The sequence below is a fragment of the Lathamus discolor genome, chromosome 5, assembly GCF_037157495.1.
Source record: "Lathamus discolor isolate bLatDis1 chromosome 5, bLatDis1.hap1, whole genome shotgun sequence".
Lineage (NCBI taxonomy): Eukaryota > Metazoa > Chordata > Aves > Psittaciformes > Psittacidae > Lathamus > Lathamus discolor.
In genome coordinates this window covers 38,278,486-38,296,205 of record NC_088888.1, presented here as the reverse complement: position 1 = coordinate 38,296,205, position 17,720 = coordinate 38,278,486, and the positions used below count along the sequence as shown (strand labels likewise).

The 17,720-nt window shown below is 36.0% G+C and overlaps 1 protein-coding gene across 8 annotated transcripts in view; it reads left to right on the top strand.

The window, feature by feature from the left end:
• The window catches only part of QKI (QKI, KH domain containing RNA binding), a 157,981-nt gene that overhangs the window by 133,053 nt on the left and 7,208 nt on the right, over positions 1–17,720 (top strand). For 2 of the 8 annotated variants that reach the window (XM_065680436.1, XM_065680439.1), the window contains 3 exons: positions 8,525–8,612; positions 10,918–11,190; positions 13,806–13,880. In XM_065680436.1, the coding sequence (XP_065536508.1) occupies positions 8,525–8,612; positions 10,918–11,190; positions 13,806–13,880 (436 nt within the window). Of the gene's footprint in view, positions 1–8,524; positions 8,613–10,893; positions 11,191–13,036; positions 13,155–13,805; positions 13,881–17,720 lie in introns of those variants that run through there. The other 6 variants (XM_065680434.1, XM_065680437.1, XM_065680440.1 and 3 more) reach the window with 4 other exon arrangements.

Sequence of the window (17,720 nt, the reverse complement as noted above, 5' to 3'; positions counted from 1 at the left end):
TTTACAGCCATTCCAAGTATATAATTCAAACTTGAATATAAACCTCCTGGGATATCAGAGTTAAAATAAATGTTGCAGGCCAGGTCAGACAATTTACAAGTATTTAATTATTCCATTGATATATTTCTAAGAACTGCCTGTACTCAGTACCTATTAGAACCACCACCTTGATCATACGTAGTTGTGTAGCGTAGGTTGGTTATTTTTATAATTTACTTTAAACTCAGGATGGGTTAAAGCATTTGTCCTGATAAAAGTGGAGCGTGTCAACATAGTCTCAAAGCGTTTTGGGCATAGTTTAGTCTGGTTGAAAGGCTACAACTGGAATAATGACCTGCGTAATATAGGCTGTGTTTGATTTCTGGTTTGTTCAGATTCCTGGGATGTTCGTGGTGCTCTGGATGTTTCTGATAGAGCTGTATATAGGAAACTCATACCAGAAACTTGCCTGATAGTCCCTCATTCAGTATACTTATGCTTTAGCTCCTGGTTTCAGAATTAAACTAACTAGTGACAAGGAATTTTGAATGTCTAGCATTCCAAAATTAGAAATACCAAAAATAGTGTTTAATTCTGAAAGTTTTTAAATTGGGCTTGTACATTGCTAAAAATAGATCTAATGCTTTAGATTGCATTATTGATAGCTATTTCATTTGAATCTTAATGCAGATATTAGCAAATGTCTACACTAACAAAGTGTGAATTTATTTCAGTAGAGTTCTGTCTTTTTGAAAACATTTTAGAAGGTACTGTATGAATGTTTTTTCTTTTAGGATTTTTTGGGGGTTATGAAAGATGCATCCTGTTTTGGAGCTTAATGAATTGCTGAAGCTGTTCTGTGTGGGATATAGAAATTATTGTCACTGGTTTTATTAACACCATAAAAAGGCTGAGGTATGAGGGAAAGCGGAATTATTAAAAAAATAGAAAATATAATTATAAATAAATATATAATAAATAAATAAATATAAAACAGATTCTGGAACTCAGTATTGTTGAGTGTGTATAGTGTAACTGATGCAGGAGACCTCATTTCCTTGAAAGCCCAAACCCTTGTGATTTAAATACAAGCCCGTCATGTCTGTCCAAAAGAAATGTTGGGGTAGACATAAAAATTACTGGAGGTCAAGCAGAATGGACCTGGTCATTCCCTCTGGGCCCCCTGCCCAGTATATTGACAAAGTATCCAGGTGGTGAAGCAAACCCAGAAGTTCCACTGATGCTGTGTTTCAGCCTGGCTTATAAAATGTGCTTCGTGCTGATTTTCTGTACCTTATCTGTATTTTCTGCTAGCAGAAATGGAAAGTGGGGTAGGGAGGGCATAAGGACTCTCGAAAATATTACTGGTAAGCCAAGTATCATGATTAAACAGGGATATGTCAGATAAGGTGATGGGAAGTGTAAAAAGATATGCTGCCTTTTCCCCCTAGTGTATCTTTAACATAATGACCAGTGAATTTGTCAAGTGAAACAGCACAGTCGTCTTTGCATATCGTTTGAACTGAGAGCTTGCTTTGAAGAAGATAAGCAGACCGTGTTGCCCAGAAGAAATAATGATGCTAATTTATCTTTGCCTGTCCTCATAGATGTAGCAGTGTATGTCAGTGTTGAAAAGGAAATAGAGAAATAACTGAGCTATAGCTTGCCGCCTATTCAGTGCCACAGTATTGTTGATGGGCTCTATACAGGGCTCTAAGAAATATGGCCGGTCTTAGAGTAGTGATTTGTTTTACTTTGTCGCAAGATTATTTGGAAAAGTTTCCTCTGATTCAAGAATAGCTGCAAAATGATGTCAGAGAAGACCTCTGGCATATTCTCAGCATGTAGGCTTTCTGCTCCATCACAGTCAGAAGTGGTGTGGGATGAGAAAGTCTAAGTAGCATACATTTACCAACAACTAACTATCAATATTTATGTTCTGGACATGGGAAAATTGGAAGTCTTTGTCAAAGTTTTTGAGGGGAAGCAATAACAGGATGTTTTCCTTAACACTGAGTAATATTTTACCAGAAGTTAAAGGCTTTACAGAAGTGAAATGTGATGTCTTACAGTAGGTGGTTAGGAACTCGCATTCAGATTCTTTTAGAAGGCTCTTTTCTGTGTTTCACATCTGGTTACCTGTCAGCTTACTTAGGATTTCATTGCCATAGATACTTCAGTCTCTTTAACAACTTAGATATGACGAAAGGCCTTCTGAAGATAGAATAGGTTTAAGTGTGTATACATTAGTTTCAAGAATTCCAATCTGGTTTTGCAGTATATTGATGTCTGAGATCCGTCTTTTGGTTTAATATGTGTGTGTGTAGGAGTTTGTACTATATTGTTTGTGAGGGTTTGTTGTTTATAAATTATGAATGGAAGGGTTTTGTCCTTGCGACATTCATGTGGAAAGGCTGTTTGACTGGCACATGGTATGTTGACGAATACTTACTGATCTCCAAGTGAATTGCAGTGGAACGTTTTTCTTTGTCAGGGAGATAAAACTGTTCTAGAGCCTGGAGAGTCCAGCGAGTGTCACAGCACAAGCCTCCAAGCTGCAGATGTGTAGCAGCTAGGGACTGTAGAAAGGCAGGGTGACAGCCCCCTGAGGGGCAGCAGTGCCTCCTTCACAAGAAGGATAAGATCAGTAACAGTAAAATATTTCAGTGTTGCTATTGTGTTTTACCAAAATTTGTGTTAAATTAGCGAATTGCAGATGGCTTGTACAGTTACGCAGTCTAAAGAATCATAGAAGTCTTTGTATTTAACATATTTGCAGAGACAGTGATAGAAAAGTTATGCTGATTGTATGTGGCAATTGTAAATGGTTTTTTCTATTTGAAGAAGAGTCCTGAGTATCTACCCTTGCTCATTAGTACAGTGTGTTCTTCCATAATTGCCAAGTTCTCTGCACTTCCGTTTCAAGTGTGTGTAACATTATTTAATGCCTTAACTGGGTACTAGACAATGCAATGTGTTATTGGAAAAATTCTCTACCTGAAGTAAATGTTGAGAAAAACACGTGGTCTTCAACAAAATGTGGTAACTGGAGGAGGAGGTCTCTCCAGATATGGCAGGAAAGGTGTGAAGCTGCTGTTGGGTATTGCTGTTTAACCTGAGGTTGTGTGAGGCAGGCAGGCAGGGAGTCTGCATGAGAAGTTTGAGGTGCTTGGAATGAGGTGCTTGGAAAATAAGTGGTGTTCTTTGATGCTTTTGCATTGCTGTGGCTGCCTGGTGGGAGAGGCCTGCTTGCACGTGGCTGGGGAAGATCAAGACTCATTTTTAGCCTCTGTATTTGCAGTTGATTTACCCATTTTTTTTCCTTCACCATCATTTCCTGTTGCCAGTTGCTGCTTCTGCTCTTATCCTAAAACGATAGCCCTGGAACAGCTTATAAAGGACTGCTCCCTTAACCAAAGGCAGACTTGGCTACATTTGGTGCAAGATAAAACTGTCTGCAGCCTTTCCTAGGATTGGGCTCAGTTCAGTTCATGAGAATTCAGCTGAAATGCAAGGATGTGTGATAGGATTACAAAAATGTCATCCAAAATACATGACATTCAGAAGCTAGACTGTCAGTGAAAGTCACTAACATCACCTAAATAAGTGTATCTATATTATTAGGAATGAGGAGGGAAAGTGTATGTATCTTTTCCGAAGCAGTTATTTTAAAAGGAAAATGAGCATTTTACAGAGAAAGTATGTATGTTTGTACAAAAATTCTGAAAGCCTTCCCTGCTGGTGCTGGTGGTAATGAGAATCAGAGTACATTCTAACTCTTAGCCAGGTTAAGACTGTGCGGCTCTTGTCAGGATAAGGTGTCCCTACTATCGTACAAGTGAGTGTATTGTTTGCTTTGTGAATTAATTCAGCTGCACTCACCCTCTATGTGGGTCAGGCTCAGTTCAGCAGCAGTATGGCAGGGAAGTACCGGCACTGCCTCTCTCCCCTGGATGCGACCTCGTGGATCTCTGCTCTGTAGCAAGCATTGCTACTTGATCCTTCTTCTAAGGTAGTATCTTTCTTTCCTTCTCTACTGTAATGTGGTATAGGCTTCTCAGAGTTGACTGTACACAGAATCTAATAGTGTACCTGTCACCTATGAAGATGAAGTCAGTCTTCAGAAGTCCTTCGTTGGCATTACATAATAAATGCATTTTGTTTGGAGCCTGTATGGCTGTCTTCCACACTGATACCATATCTATCATGTGTGTGTATGTGTCATACCTAAATAAGAAGTTAAATTGTATGATACTCTTAAGGGAACACTGTATGAGAATCTGAGGCATTTAAGTGCCTAATAATAATTTCAGAAGCATTAAACAGAAGAATTCTCTGAGGAGCTTGGGGTATCTGAGGTTGAAGCATTGCTTGGACATTGTTAATGAAATGAAGTCATTAAAAAATGACATGGAGTGCTTTACGTGAGCTCCCCATTTCGTGACATGAAACAAACATTTACTAACAGCAGCTTATTACGTAACTGCAGTCCTCTTTTTTTATTTTTGTTTGAAGCCCTGTGTGGGGGATGGAATTGTGGTTTTATCTGGGCATCAGTGTTGTCAGCGTTGTGTATTTCATTTTAAATGGTTTTATTTTGGAAAGTGTTTCCCCGGAGACTTCATGTAGGGGCACTTGTAGTTGTTACTAGTGTTTTGAAGCTCGTGACTATTAATCCTACTCTGATAAAGATTAGAAAGCAACTTAACTGCAGTGGTCACTGGCGTTTGGTGTCCTTCAGGTCTTTTCATTGCTAGCCCAGGCAGGGCTGAGCTACTGTGACTACAGCCCTGTGTTCCAAAATCGGTCACCACTGTTGTCTGTACACAGTTGGCTTTGTCAGGATTTACTGCTTGTGTCTTTTCAGTATTTGTATTCAGTGAGCAGTTGCAAGTGCTTATGTTTAAAGAATTATTTTTCAAGATACCATTTAAGGGTTTTTTCTTTATCTGCGTGTTACATTGTACATGAGAAATACAAGGAAAGCATTGGAGATTTAAGAGGATGAGAGGTTTGAGTCAATCACTTGAGCTTCAACTTAGTAATGCAAATCTGGCTTTAAATAACCTTATTGATGTTTGCTCAAAGTGGCTTCTTTTTGGTACAAATGGCTGAGCTTTGTTGTAGTTATTGTACAGGTAATATACTGTCCCTTTAGAGATTGCCTTTGTACCCCTGATGCAACCTCTTTGCTTTAACAGAGTGCCTGAAGAAATGCCTGGAGCTAAGATAGATTGCATCGGTGAGCCTCATTTGAATCAGCAACCAAGAGGGTAGGGCAGGCAAAACCAGGCGCCCATTGCTCTGAGCTCTTGGAAATTTGAGGGGTTTGGCTATTGGTGAATGAGGATCAAGCAGAGAGCTTGATGCCAGATAGTGAAGGTCATGACAGCGTGTCTGAAAGGGTCCTGACCGCTTCTGTGACTTACACCTTGAAGAAGGGTGGCAAGCATCTGTTAGGGTGTGAGGGCATAGCAGGGGTTTGAGAAGTACTAATAGGGTGGTTGCGAGTAGTGCCAAGCACCCATGTCTTGAGGAGACAGTATTGTGTAATAAACAGTGCCATCTTCTGGGAGGAGTCGGAATGATGTCCTTGTGGTCAGTATTAAAGATGGGGTGTAAATGGTTTGGAGGTTTTATTTGAGATTTCTTTGTTGTTGCTTTGGGTGTTTGGGTTAGTGGCTTTTTGTTTGTTTTGTTTTCTTCGCAGGTTTGTGGTGGTTTTTTTTCTCTATGTAATAAATGCTTTGAAAAACAAGATATCAGAAATTGAAATAGATTTCTGATGTCTAGTAATGCAAGTCCACATCTTATGTCTGTGAATTATGACTGATACAGTCTTTAAGGAAGAGTTTTAAACTATGTTTTGGAGTCTGCTTAAAAGACCAAATTTTTACCAGCTGCTGAGCAGTACAAGGTGGTCTGCTTTGTACGCTGAAGTCCATTATTATTTTTGCAAACATACTTTGTAAAACCTAGATAATTGCAACATCTTTTCTCATAGGCAGTGTAGTGACCTATAGGAAAATGTTGGAAGATCCAAAGTAAGAATGATTGCTTTGCCTTTTCTTGCCTTTAAGTTGTTATAACTCCTTCTTTTGGAGATGTCAGAAGGGAAAAATATTTTCTATCTTATAATTATTATCCTATAAGTAGTTATATTTGGGAAATAGTCACTGTGGTGCAAAATCTGGGATTAGAGTTACTAAAATTATCCTAGCAAGTGGAATATAAGACTCAGCATTTACTGAGATTCAGTAATGGTGTCAGATCAATCACCAGAACTCTTACTTGGAGGAAGTGAGTAATTTTAGTAACTTTAATGGAACTATATGGGAGATGCAGCTGACATTGTGAGGAGTTTTTTCATTGCATGCTTTCAATTAAATAAATAAATAAAGGAACCCAAGCAAAAAGCCAATAACAAAATATAGCCATTTTGAAAAGAAGAATGAAAGTGCTAGAAAGTCTTTATGGGTAAAATAAATTGGATGAGATATATCCAAAATACAAGAATTTGTGATGTCTGGGTGGGGAGATAGACTTGGAACTGGTTTTATTGTGTCATGGTTGTGTACATAATTTACCTGGAAAGATTCAATGGTATAATAGTTTCTTAACAAACAAACAGAAACAAAAAAAGAAAAACTCAAAATTTTCTGTTGCGTATAAATTATAAGCCTGTTCTGAGGATGTCGTATTAAGCGTGCTGTAGTCAGTGCATTTTGTGTTCCAGAGGGTCTCAGTTTAATGACTATGGAGTCTGAGCTTTCTGGACGGTACAGTACTTAACTGTACAATTTTTTATTTTTTTTTTTGTTAGAATGGTAACTGAACGTGTTTTAAGTTTTTCAGTGTTGGTGTTAAGTTGGATTGTCACACAGTGTTTAAAGAAAATATCTAACTTTCAGTATGTTCTGAATGTTTAATAACAACGTTGATTCTTACTGTGTGTAGTCTTTGTGTTTATGCAAGTCTTCAGTATTAGAGTTTTCATTTCTACCATCTGAAAGTAATTTAGTCTTGATCCATCTTATCATGTTTATTTGAAGTTGTTGATAAAAATCAGATGTTAAAATTTCCATTTCATGGGGTGGTGTTCCTTGCGCATACCTCATACTAAGTACTGTATTTGCTTAGATACGATTTAAAAGCTTTACTTCTCTGTAATTTGCCAATAAAGTATATATAGCATTATCCTACAAACTGGCCTGAAAAAACACGTCCCTGTACATGTGGAAGACCCCATGTAAATAATCCTGTTACCTAGAGAGAGTTTCACTAGTTCATTGCTGTAATGGCCACAAAGTTATTAAATGGGTGTGGGCTTTTTTTGCTTGATGGTGGTGATTGCTATTCTTTCTGGCTTTTAATTCTGTCATTTTTTGGTAATCACTTGTGCTCTTGGAAGTCCTAGTTCAAACCGTCTGTAAAAGAGTTGTGGTTTAATATAGGTGAATAATTCTCTATAACCGGACTTTAAGATTTTCAGAGTGGATGGCACAGTATTTTATTATCTGGGTTCCCATTAACTTGGAAAATGCTGTTCCAAATATCTGAAAAACATTGTGTGAATAGACAAGATAAGCAAAAATATAAGAAAACTTGTTTAGCAAAGGAAGAATGCAGTGCAGCTGACATTGACGCTGCTCTTTTCCATCTGACTGAGAATTTCATCAGTGGCATTCAATATAAAAAGCAAGGTAGTAACTTAACATTAGATGCTGACCATCTCTCTTGGGTTTCTTGTGTCATGATCTTGTTTTCTGCTTCATAAGATACAGACTAAACAAAGGATAGTATTTCTGGAAAGGCAGATCAGAAATTGCCTGGTCTTGAAAGTAAAATCGTACTAATCAGAAATATTTTTGCTTAGTAACTGAAAAAGTTAGCTTTTTTTACTATATAGCAATGGAGTAGGTAACTCCAAGGAAGTAATGTGTATTGATGAAAAAACAAGAATAATGTATGCTGTGCAAATAGTAATTATATCCTAACCAGAATACATCTACATGTGCCATAATTATGAATTCTGCCTTAGAGTAGTTGTCGATGTTCTGTTTGGAAAGCTACTCACAGTTTGTTATTTTAAGTAGTTGGTATCAGCTAGAGTGGAGCAAGTTACAGTAAACTGGAGTTGCTTAAAATTTGTGGTGTCTATTCTCCCTCCAGCCCAATAACATACATTTTTAAAAGATCCTTTCAGGAATACATAAAAAACGATTAGTAAAGCTTGAGAAAAAAATTTGGAACCTTGAGAAACAATTTCCATCAAGCACAGCTCACAGTTAACTCTGTTTTTATAGTTTATGGTGTGAGCCTTTTTCAAGACTTTTAAGGTATTTATCAACACCACTTAATGATAGACAACAGGCAATTTTCACTTAATTTTAAGGAAAAGCTGACAAAGCTTACCAGGTTTGTGCCTAATGGTAAGCAGGTAATTTGCTTGGTTAAACTTGAAGGCGTTTTATTCTAGGTCCCTTAGATTTTGTGCACTAGTAAATTAATAAGCCTGACTTTCTTCCTGTCTCTTCACATGCAGGCAGAAGGAGAAGACAGCCTTAAAAAGATGCAGCTGATGGAGCTTGCAATTCTGAATGGCACCTACAGAGATGCCAACATCAAATCACGTAAGCATGTCATAAACTCCAAGGGTCAATGCCATAGTAGTATTTGATTTGGTTTTGATTCCTAAAGCTACTTTTTGGCAAATGTGCAGTAGCAGCTGTGTTTGAGAATAGAAAGCAGTGGAAACCCAACAAAACAGTAAGCAGCTGTTGTAAAAGATCTTCTGGAGATAAGTTCTATCAGTTTGGGGTTTTTTGTTTAGTCCATCATCTCCCATTTCTTTCAACAGTATGTCTTGGTTGAAATATTTACAAATATATAGATAAAAAAATTCAACCCTTAAGACAGATTTTTCTATTTTACAGTATTTTTTTTTTTCTTAAATGCGTATAAAGGGCAATAGACTTCTTTTCAGTTTTATCTTTAGAGGTGTAATTTGAAAATGTTACAGATGTCCAGGATACTGCGGATACATTTTTCTGTATTGTATTCCTTCCTTTCATCTTGCTTGCATGTGTCCCCCCAACGTTATGTTTTTCCAACAATTCATCAACTGATTTCACAGCCGAGTTCACAGGGATCAGTGATGTAATGAGCCATTTTTACAGTTTCTTCCATTACATTTGTGTGAAAATGCTTTTGCAAATGCATGTATGCACAGGTTTACACTTGAAAATTAATTAAATACACCTACTAATGAGAGTGTATACCTATCGTGTGTGATAAAAACTGTTTTCTCTAGTGGAAAATCTAATTTCTCCTCCTGAAAATGTAGCTGCTGATACTGTTCCAAAGTAAATTTTGCTGTAGCTGTGATACAGATGTCAAATATAAGCACAGTTAAATCACTCTTTTCACTAAGGGCCTACTGATATTTGCAAATTTGTTTCTCCACACAGTCACCATTTCAGTGTTGAATATGTTTAAAGGTTGGAATGCAGTTAGGTCAATTTGAGACTGCTTACACCAGTGTAATAATTCAGATTCAAAAAGAGACATAAGCAAGGGCTTTTAACCACTACAATGGTAATGGTAAATCTTTCAGCCCTAGTGAACACTGCAATATTTAAAGCTAGATGAGTTTTAACTGTATTTTAGTCTCTAAATTATTGCAAATTTATGAGTAAAATGGTTTTGGATTAGTTGAAATTGATGCAAACTATTGCATAGAAACCTTTGTATTAATTGGAACAATATCTTTGATGTATTCCCACTGGTCTATTTGTATCAGTGTAAGCGGGAAGATTGAGATTTATTTTTTTTTTTAACTAGAGATTTCCACACTCATATTCACTTTTTCTGATAATACAGTTTCATTGTTTGTGTTTTGATTTTACTGAAAACTTGAGGGTCTAGAAGCAATAATGGTTTATTTCCATTTAAGAAAGAAAGTGAAAAAGTTGGAGGGTGTGTTTGTTTTGTTTAATTATGAATTCACTCTGAGCACTTGTGATTTTTTAAATATTTTAATTTTTTAAACAAAACAGTCTCAAATCTGAATAACTGCCATCACATTTCTCTTTTCAGACCACCGATAAGTTAATGGAATCAGTGTAGATTGACAGTAGTGCACAGAAATCTATAAATTATAGCCCTATAAGATTGGCTGTTAGCAGCTGACGTGTTAGTGTTCTAAGAAGTTAATCTTGTGTACCAACAGGCTTCAGATAACATGTAATGAAATGTACTAGCACAGTTTAAAAAACAAAACCAAAGCACCCAACACCTGTTTTCTTCTAATACAAAGCAGGTATTTTATTTTGGGGAATTTGATACGGAAATCAATCATTAGGGAGTTTGTTTTTTTCATGCTAGAGTAGGAGAGGGGATACATTGTGTTTCTAGGTCATCTTTATTGATCCTGGGAACTGGAACTGTGTATGTGTTTAAATACACTTTTAAGACATGTAAGAACTGTAGATTCATAGGGCAGCTCTGCATAACTGAGTATCTGTGGACTCTATAGTGGCACTAAATTTTGTACTCTGATTATGACAGTATTTCCCTTGTATCTCCTGCATGCATCTCAGTCTCATGCAGTCCTGGTAGCATAAATGAAGAAATGTGGTCTAAATGGAGCTTTTGTGCTGTGTAACCTGTTTGAGAAATCTACCTCACTGTTTTACAATGGCTTTTTTATTTTGCATGTTCATACTTAATCACACTGGAAAATGGAAAGCTGTTTGCATTTGAATGGTGTGCTTTGGCACTGTGTGATCAGCGCATGTACTAATGATTTCCTTTTATTTTTCTTCTTTCCTACTTTTCCCCTTTTTTCCCATTCTTTCCACGTTTTGTACTGCTATCTCCATACTTTCCTCTGAATTTCTTTGCTTACTGTAGCAGCCCTTGCCTTTTCTCTTGCAGCAACAGCCCAGGCTCCAAGGATTATTACTGGGCCTGCGCCTGTTCTCCCACCAGCTGCCCTGCGTACTCCTACGCCAGCTGGCCCTACCATAATGCCTTTGATCAGACAAATACAAACCGCTGTCATGCCAAACGGAACTCCTCATCCCACCGCTGCAATAGTTCCACCCGGACCCGAAGCTGGTTTAATTTACACACCATATGAATACCCCTACACGCTGGCACCAGCTACATCAATCCTTGAGTATCCTATTGAACCTAGTGGTGTATTAGGTAAGACCTTTGTATGCGGATGACTGGAGAATAAATTGCTTATGCTTTTATGGTATTTGCGAGGTAGAGGTTGTTACGGGGCTCAAAGAAAAAAAACTGAAGCAACAATCTTATCCCAGGTATATCAAAACTACATAGGAAAACTGTTCACATGGTGTAACTCTTAATGCAAAACATATTTAAATGTTTAAGTGTGTTTAGTATGTTAGTAAGACTACTCAAAACGTTTGTGTGATGCTGGATCGTGGGATAAACAGGCAAGGAAAAAAACCCAAACCTAAGCAGTTGACATCTGTTATATGTCATTTGGGCTCCTGTAAATAGTCAGATTTGTTTGTGCTCTCTTTAACATCAATTTTAATGTTCAGTAACCTCTGGATGAGAAAACTTCCTATTCTGCTATTCCTTTTCAGTAGTAAAGCTGGAAGGGTCTTTATTGAATTTGTAACCAAAAAATAAGTTCAGTGCATTGATATAAAGCAAACTAAAGGATGACACAGTTAGCAGTTTTGTTGATGGCTTTTTTTACGTACATTGGGTTGAAATGTCCATCATTCCTAATATTTCAGGTGATAACACTTGCTGTGTGAAGGCAAGAATGATAAAGCAGTGCAGTTAACTGGTCAATATGAAACAAGGAGTTCCAACAGTTTCTTTCTTCCCTACCCTCTACACAATCTAAATAATCTTTCTCTTCCATTTGTTCTGAATTGTGTATGACCTTGGTGCTGCATAATGTTGATTTTATAGGACTTTGATCTTAGTTTGTTCAGTGGCAGTTATTGACTTAAACAAATTCTAAACATCTCTAATGAACACTAGACAGTAATGTTCAAAGTCAGTATTTTGTTGAAAGTATTGAAAAAATAATTGTTTGCTTACGTGGCAAATACTTGTTGAGTTACCTGTATGTGTGCATGCTCCCATTTTATATTTTTTACAGTAAAAAAGATGATGTATTTCAGACTTTAGCCTTTCAGGATCAGTGAATCAATAATAAAAATTATAATATTTTAAAATATTAATAGGACAAAATATAAATACGGTAGGACAAATATATGCAGAAGGTCTGTCTTTAATCCGCTTATAGTTGTCAGCTACCCCATAGCCAAAATTTGGTGAACATATGATGATGTCATCATTTATTTATTTTTTACAAACATGTAAATATCCTCCTGTGCTCCTCTGCCCTCAGTCGGCAAGTCCACCTGGGGTATGTCCTGGGATAAGGTCACAGTAACAGGGATCATAGCAGTAGCTGTCATTTGCTGGTTAGTGGCAAAGTCCTCTCCTAAATTCAGTTAATAGTGAGTAAAGAAATACATTATTCCATAATAATAATTGAATATGACGCAGGGAACTTTTTTGATTTCTCACAAAATTTTCTATAAAGAGTGGGGAAGATTACTCTGAAAATGGCATCTAAAACCATTGCATTCTTTTTGGGCTTAGATGTGAGAGCACAGGTGTATTGGCCAAAACAGGTCTCACCAAATAATCGTATTTAAAATAGGAAAAGGCAGGGAGAGAGTTGGGGGAAGACCACACTCTGGCTTAAGTAGCACTAAATCAGTAGCTCTTCATACATCTGCTCTGTTATCTGAGCAATTGTATAGAGTTAACTGAACTAAATTAGTTTTTATTGAGTTTTATTTTATAATATGCTCATTCTCATTCCTAGTATGTTATATTTTGTCCATTTTTGTGGTGGACCTTTAAGATGTCTTAGCAAAATTATTTCTAAAATGGCAGAGAAGTGCATCCCTATTAGTATTCTGGGGATATTGGTGTTGGGATCAAATTTTAGTTGGTGACTAACTTTCAATTCCCTTCCTTTTATCTTCAGGTATGGCTTTCCCAACGAAAGGCTAAGAATTCAAGAACGGTCTTAACTGATCCTTCATCAGATTTGAATTTTAACAAATGCTTAGTTTTCAGCAGCCTTGAAAAAAGCTTGGCCTAGCAGTCAGTGACTTACTTGCACTTTTTTGCACATAGATTTAAAATAAAATAGTGCTATTAATTTGGATTAGCTCCTATTATTACAGAGTAGCTGTAATTTATGAGTGTATAGTAGTATACTGACTGCTAAGTGTTCTATATAGTGTTTGCTTTACTAATCACCTAATTCATTGCAGTTCATACTTATTGACTTAAAGTTTAAAATCACAATCTGTAGGCTTGAAGAATTGCTTTAAAACTTTTTTGTGGTAGAACTGGAAGTGATCTTAAGGTTAGCAAATAATTGTCAGTATTAAAAGATGGCATTATTTAAAATAGTCCTGCTGCAAGAAAGGCACTTCAGTGAATATGTGACTAGTAAAGCTTAAATGTGCTTGGGTCTAATAGATTTCATTAAATACTGTAATTTTGGGATTGTAAATGAATGGATTAAACAGGTTAAGGCCAGGATGTTTAAAATAAATGCAATATTAATCTGCACAGATAAACTTCTTTTTAAGATTAAGATTTGAAACTACTGTGCCTTAACTTGTTGCTTTTCTTAAAATGAACTTTTGTAGTTAATGATCATTTAAATCCATTTTGATAAACCTGCTGTTAATGTTTTCTTTGAATGTTTTCTAACTTTGTCTTGGTAATTGCAATTTAACTAGGTGCGGTGGCTACTAAAGTTCGAAGGCACGATATGCGTGTCCATCCTTACCAAAGGATTGTGACCGCAGACCGAGGTTAGTTTAGTTCTGCAGTTCTTGTTTGTAAGAAGTGCTTTGAGTGTACATGAGATTTGCAACACCACAGCTGGTTAACCAAATACCTGGTTTTCACCCATTCATTATTTTTTCCGCAAAATATGAACAGTTCATGTTTTAAAGATTTGGGAATGCTTATGGTTTTAAAAACATTTTGTAAACTTGGCTTTCCCAGCTCAAATTAAATAGATAAGCTTTGTGATACATTTAATGCAAATTATATAACTGATTCCCTTTTAAAAACTATTTAAAGATCCATCTGTATCAGGAAACACTATGAATTCAGTACTACAGTAATTAATTTGGCCGTGTTTCCCCCTTCTTCCCCCCTATTTGCTCTTTTAATTGGTGTGGAAATATCAGATTGGTGTTGCAAAATAAAATGAATGGATGGTTGCTTAATGAGAAAGAAGTAAAGGAATAAATGCCTCCTGTCTGTGTCTGGAGAAATCTGAAGATTTAGATTCCTTTTTTTCCAATAAACTTTTGAGCCACTGTACTGTATATTATGAGGAGGATGCATGTTCTCAGATACCTGACTGAATTCAGAAAGGTAAGGGCTGTGAAGATAATACTTCAAAAGTTGTCTGAGTTTGAATTACTGAGGGTGGGGGAAGGGAGCGTGTTTTGGTTTTTTTGCCAAAATCTATTTCTTGGTATTTGCCTTTTGCTGCTAAAATGTGTAACCTGAAGGAGAAGCAACTTTTGAAGTCCTGTTGGTGAGATGACATCCAATATTTGGGCATCTCTCTTTAACCCTTGAATGGAAAGTAAATCTTCATTTTTCTCCTGTTCCTCAAGTGTAATACCTTTGGACCCCTGAATGAAGTATTTAAGCTTATTGAGAAAAGTGATATTTTCGGTTTATTGACATTGGTTAGGAAGCAGTATGTGGGATGAATTCTTACCCTATCCCTGCTGCTGACTCACTGTGGGTTTCAGCAAGTCATTTAATCTCTCTGTGTATGCTTTCCCATCTGTGAAACAAGGATAATAATACTTCCCTACCTCACAGGGGTGTTGTGGGGGTTCTTGTTTTGTACAGGGCTTTGAGGATGCAAAGCGTTACGTGCCAAGTATTATTATTCTGCTCTCATCAAAATCAGTCTTGTGCAGGCTTCCATGATATTGTAATATGCAAAAGCCAAATCCAGGTGACAGATCTGACATCTCCTAACATTGACTACACTTCACTTCTCACAACCTTCCATAAATTAACTACAAGAAACAATACAAATTTCAGGCAATACAGTAAGAAGGGCCCTAATGGATAGTTGCTGTATTTGTGCATATGATCTTAGGCTTTACAGAAAGTATAAAACTGAGAACAAGACACTACTTAAGTTTTCTGGAAGACTGCTTCTTCTTTTATATCACTGCACACTATTTACAGCCCATTGGCTTTTTCTCATTTCTTGAGAACTCTTCAGTGGGCAACAGGGTATAATCATAGCCCATGTTTACCAAAAGAAAAGAGCGGGAGGGGGAATTAAATAGAAAAAAAGGTTATAACCTATCTCTGACAAGAGTAATGGATAGTAGGGATTTGGTTGTCTTTGAAAGCAAGACCAGATGTTGCAAAATCAGTTTTTGCTAATGGTCTTTTATGATCTGCAATGGTAGTTTCAGGTGACAAGTGAAACTACCTTTTTGTATAATTAGGTATTTGCCTGAGACAACTAGTAAGTATACAGATAAAGCACGGAGAGAGGCGGGGGGATACCAATTTGTAGTTTTAAGTTCATCATTGTAGTGTTTACTCAACATAGATTTTAAATATTTTGTGAAGGGCCTGGATGTTTCATCTGGGTCACTTACAAGTAATTGAAAATAATTATTGGTATCAATTCACCTTTTAAAATACAACCAATTTCTGATGATACAGTGTTCATCTCTCAATATTGCAAGCTCACTGTCTTAGGTAGATAAACACACATGGCTTATCTCCTGTTGAGTAAGTCATGCATACCTCTCTTAGCATGAAAACCATGCTGATATTTCAGGAGAATGTTATTTTGAAGTCTTGTCTAAATAATCCCAGTGTGTATTAAGAAATTTACACAAAAATTAATTTTGCAACTGTACTTCATTGTATTTTGAATTTGACATCGTAAATTTCAGTGCGCAGATATAAGTTTCACGATGATTTTGAAGAGAACTTCGTTCAGCAATGAAACAGTTTCTTTTAATGTGCTAAAATTATGTTGTAGAATTAAAGTACTATCAGTATTTACATTACTCACCTATTTGGTAGTGCTGTCACCAGTATACTTCTGTAGCTGTAGCCGTGAAAAACAATGTCAGCAAACCGAAATACTTTTTTTTTTTCTTTCTTTCTTTGATACAGAACATTTTTTTTAATATAGTTGGATATCACTAAATCTATATTCACATTCATTGGGTCTAAAGTTGTTTCCTTTTTTGGGTTTTTAAATTCTAAATCCACTTTCAGATGACTTTGTAGTACTACTGCATTCACTTTTTAAGTAGGTTTTATTCTTTGCATGGGGTGATTTTTTTTAATAGATAAGCACTGCATTTAAAGCAAGAATCCCCAAATGTGTAAATGTTTTACAACTAAGCATTTAGAATTGGTGAAGGGTTGAAAAATATAGCTTATTTTAACTCCCCAGTTTATAAATAATACAAAATTGAATTTGATGCATATAACAGAGAGACTGACTGACTTAATTGTAATAAACTGTAAATGGTGTTGCACAGTTGACAAACCTGTGTGTACTGTAGAAGGCCAGAGACTTGGCAGAGGATGTATCACAGGTGTACTGGTATTTTTAAAAGGTAGCTTGCTTTGATTATAAACTCCACAAGAAATATTAATGCTGAGAAATTTCTCGAATGTTTTATCCAAACCAACTTTCACATAATTTATATATAAATCTTAATACCATTTAATCAAAATTGTAATCCGTATCAAAATGCTTTAAGAGTCTGTTTCTAGTATACCTGTAAAGTGGTGAGATTGTGCCACATAAGATATTTATTTTTATTTTTGCTTATTTTTGAAAGAGCCGTTTTAATTTAAAGGAATCCCACTTAGCATGATTCTGAAATCAGGGAGCATGTGGTCTCATTTACGTTACAGTAGTAATGTTTTTTGTAGTGTTATGAACTGTATCCTAAATGATAGGCCATTTTTATTATGTGAACATAAATTAGCCCACAAGAAGGATTTCTAAATCAATACTATCTGTGAATATTATACCTACTGGACTTCATTTTATGTAATGGCACAAATCTGACTTTGCACTGAATACCTTTCTCACTTTCATCTCCTCTGCCTTAGTCAAAATGGCAACAGTACAAAAACTTTTATCAACCTCAGAATTTATTTTAGCTATAATTAAGCTGTTGAATGAGTCTTAAAAAAAATAAAAAAAAAAAAAAATCATACTACTGTTAAGTGGACCAAGTTTGGTGAAGGAGAATGTGAGAGAATGATTAAAGAAGGAACAGCTCCAGAACATTTGGAATGATAACTTTCCACTTGAGAACTTTTTTATGTTTTACTGTAATTTGTTTGTGGTTTTGGGGGTTTTTTTTTTTTGGTTTTTTGTTTTGTTTTGTTTTTTTTTTGTTTGGTTTTTTTTTAAGAGAAAATAGTATTTACAGGTGGCTTCTTTTAAAATATAAAAATATAAAGCAGGAATGTATATGAAATGTCAGATTCTATTGTATTTGCAGAGTATTAGCTTTGAAAATGAATAAAGAGAGCTGTTTGTAGTTTTAAAATGCCTTATTAGTACCAATTAGATATTTTCTCTATTTTTTGATGTACTTAGAGCTTTTAAGTATAGACTT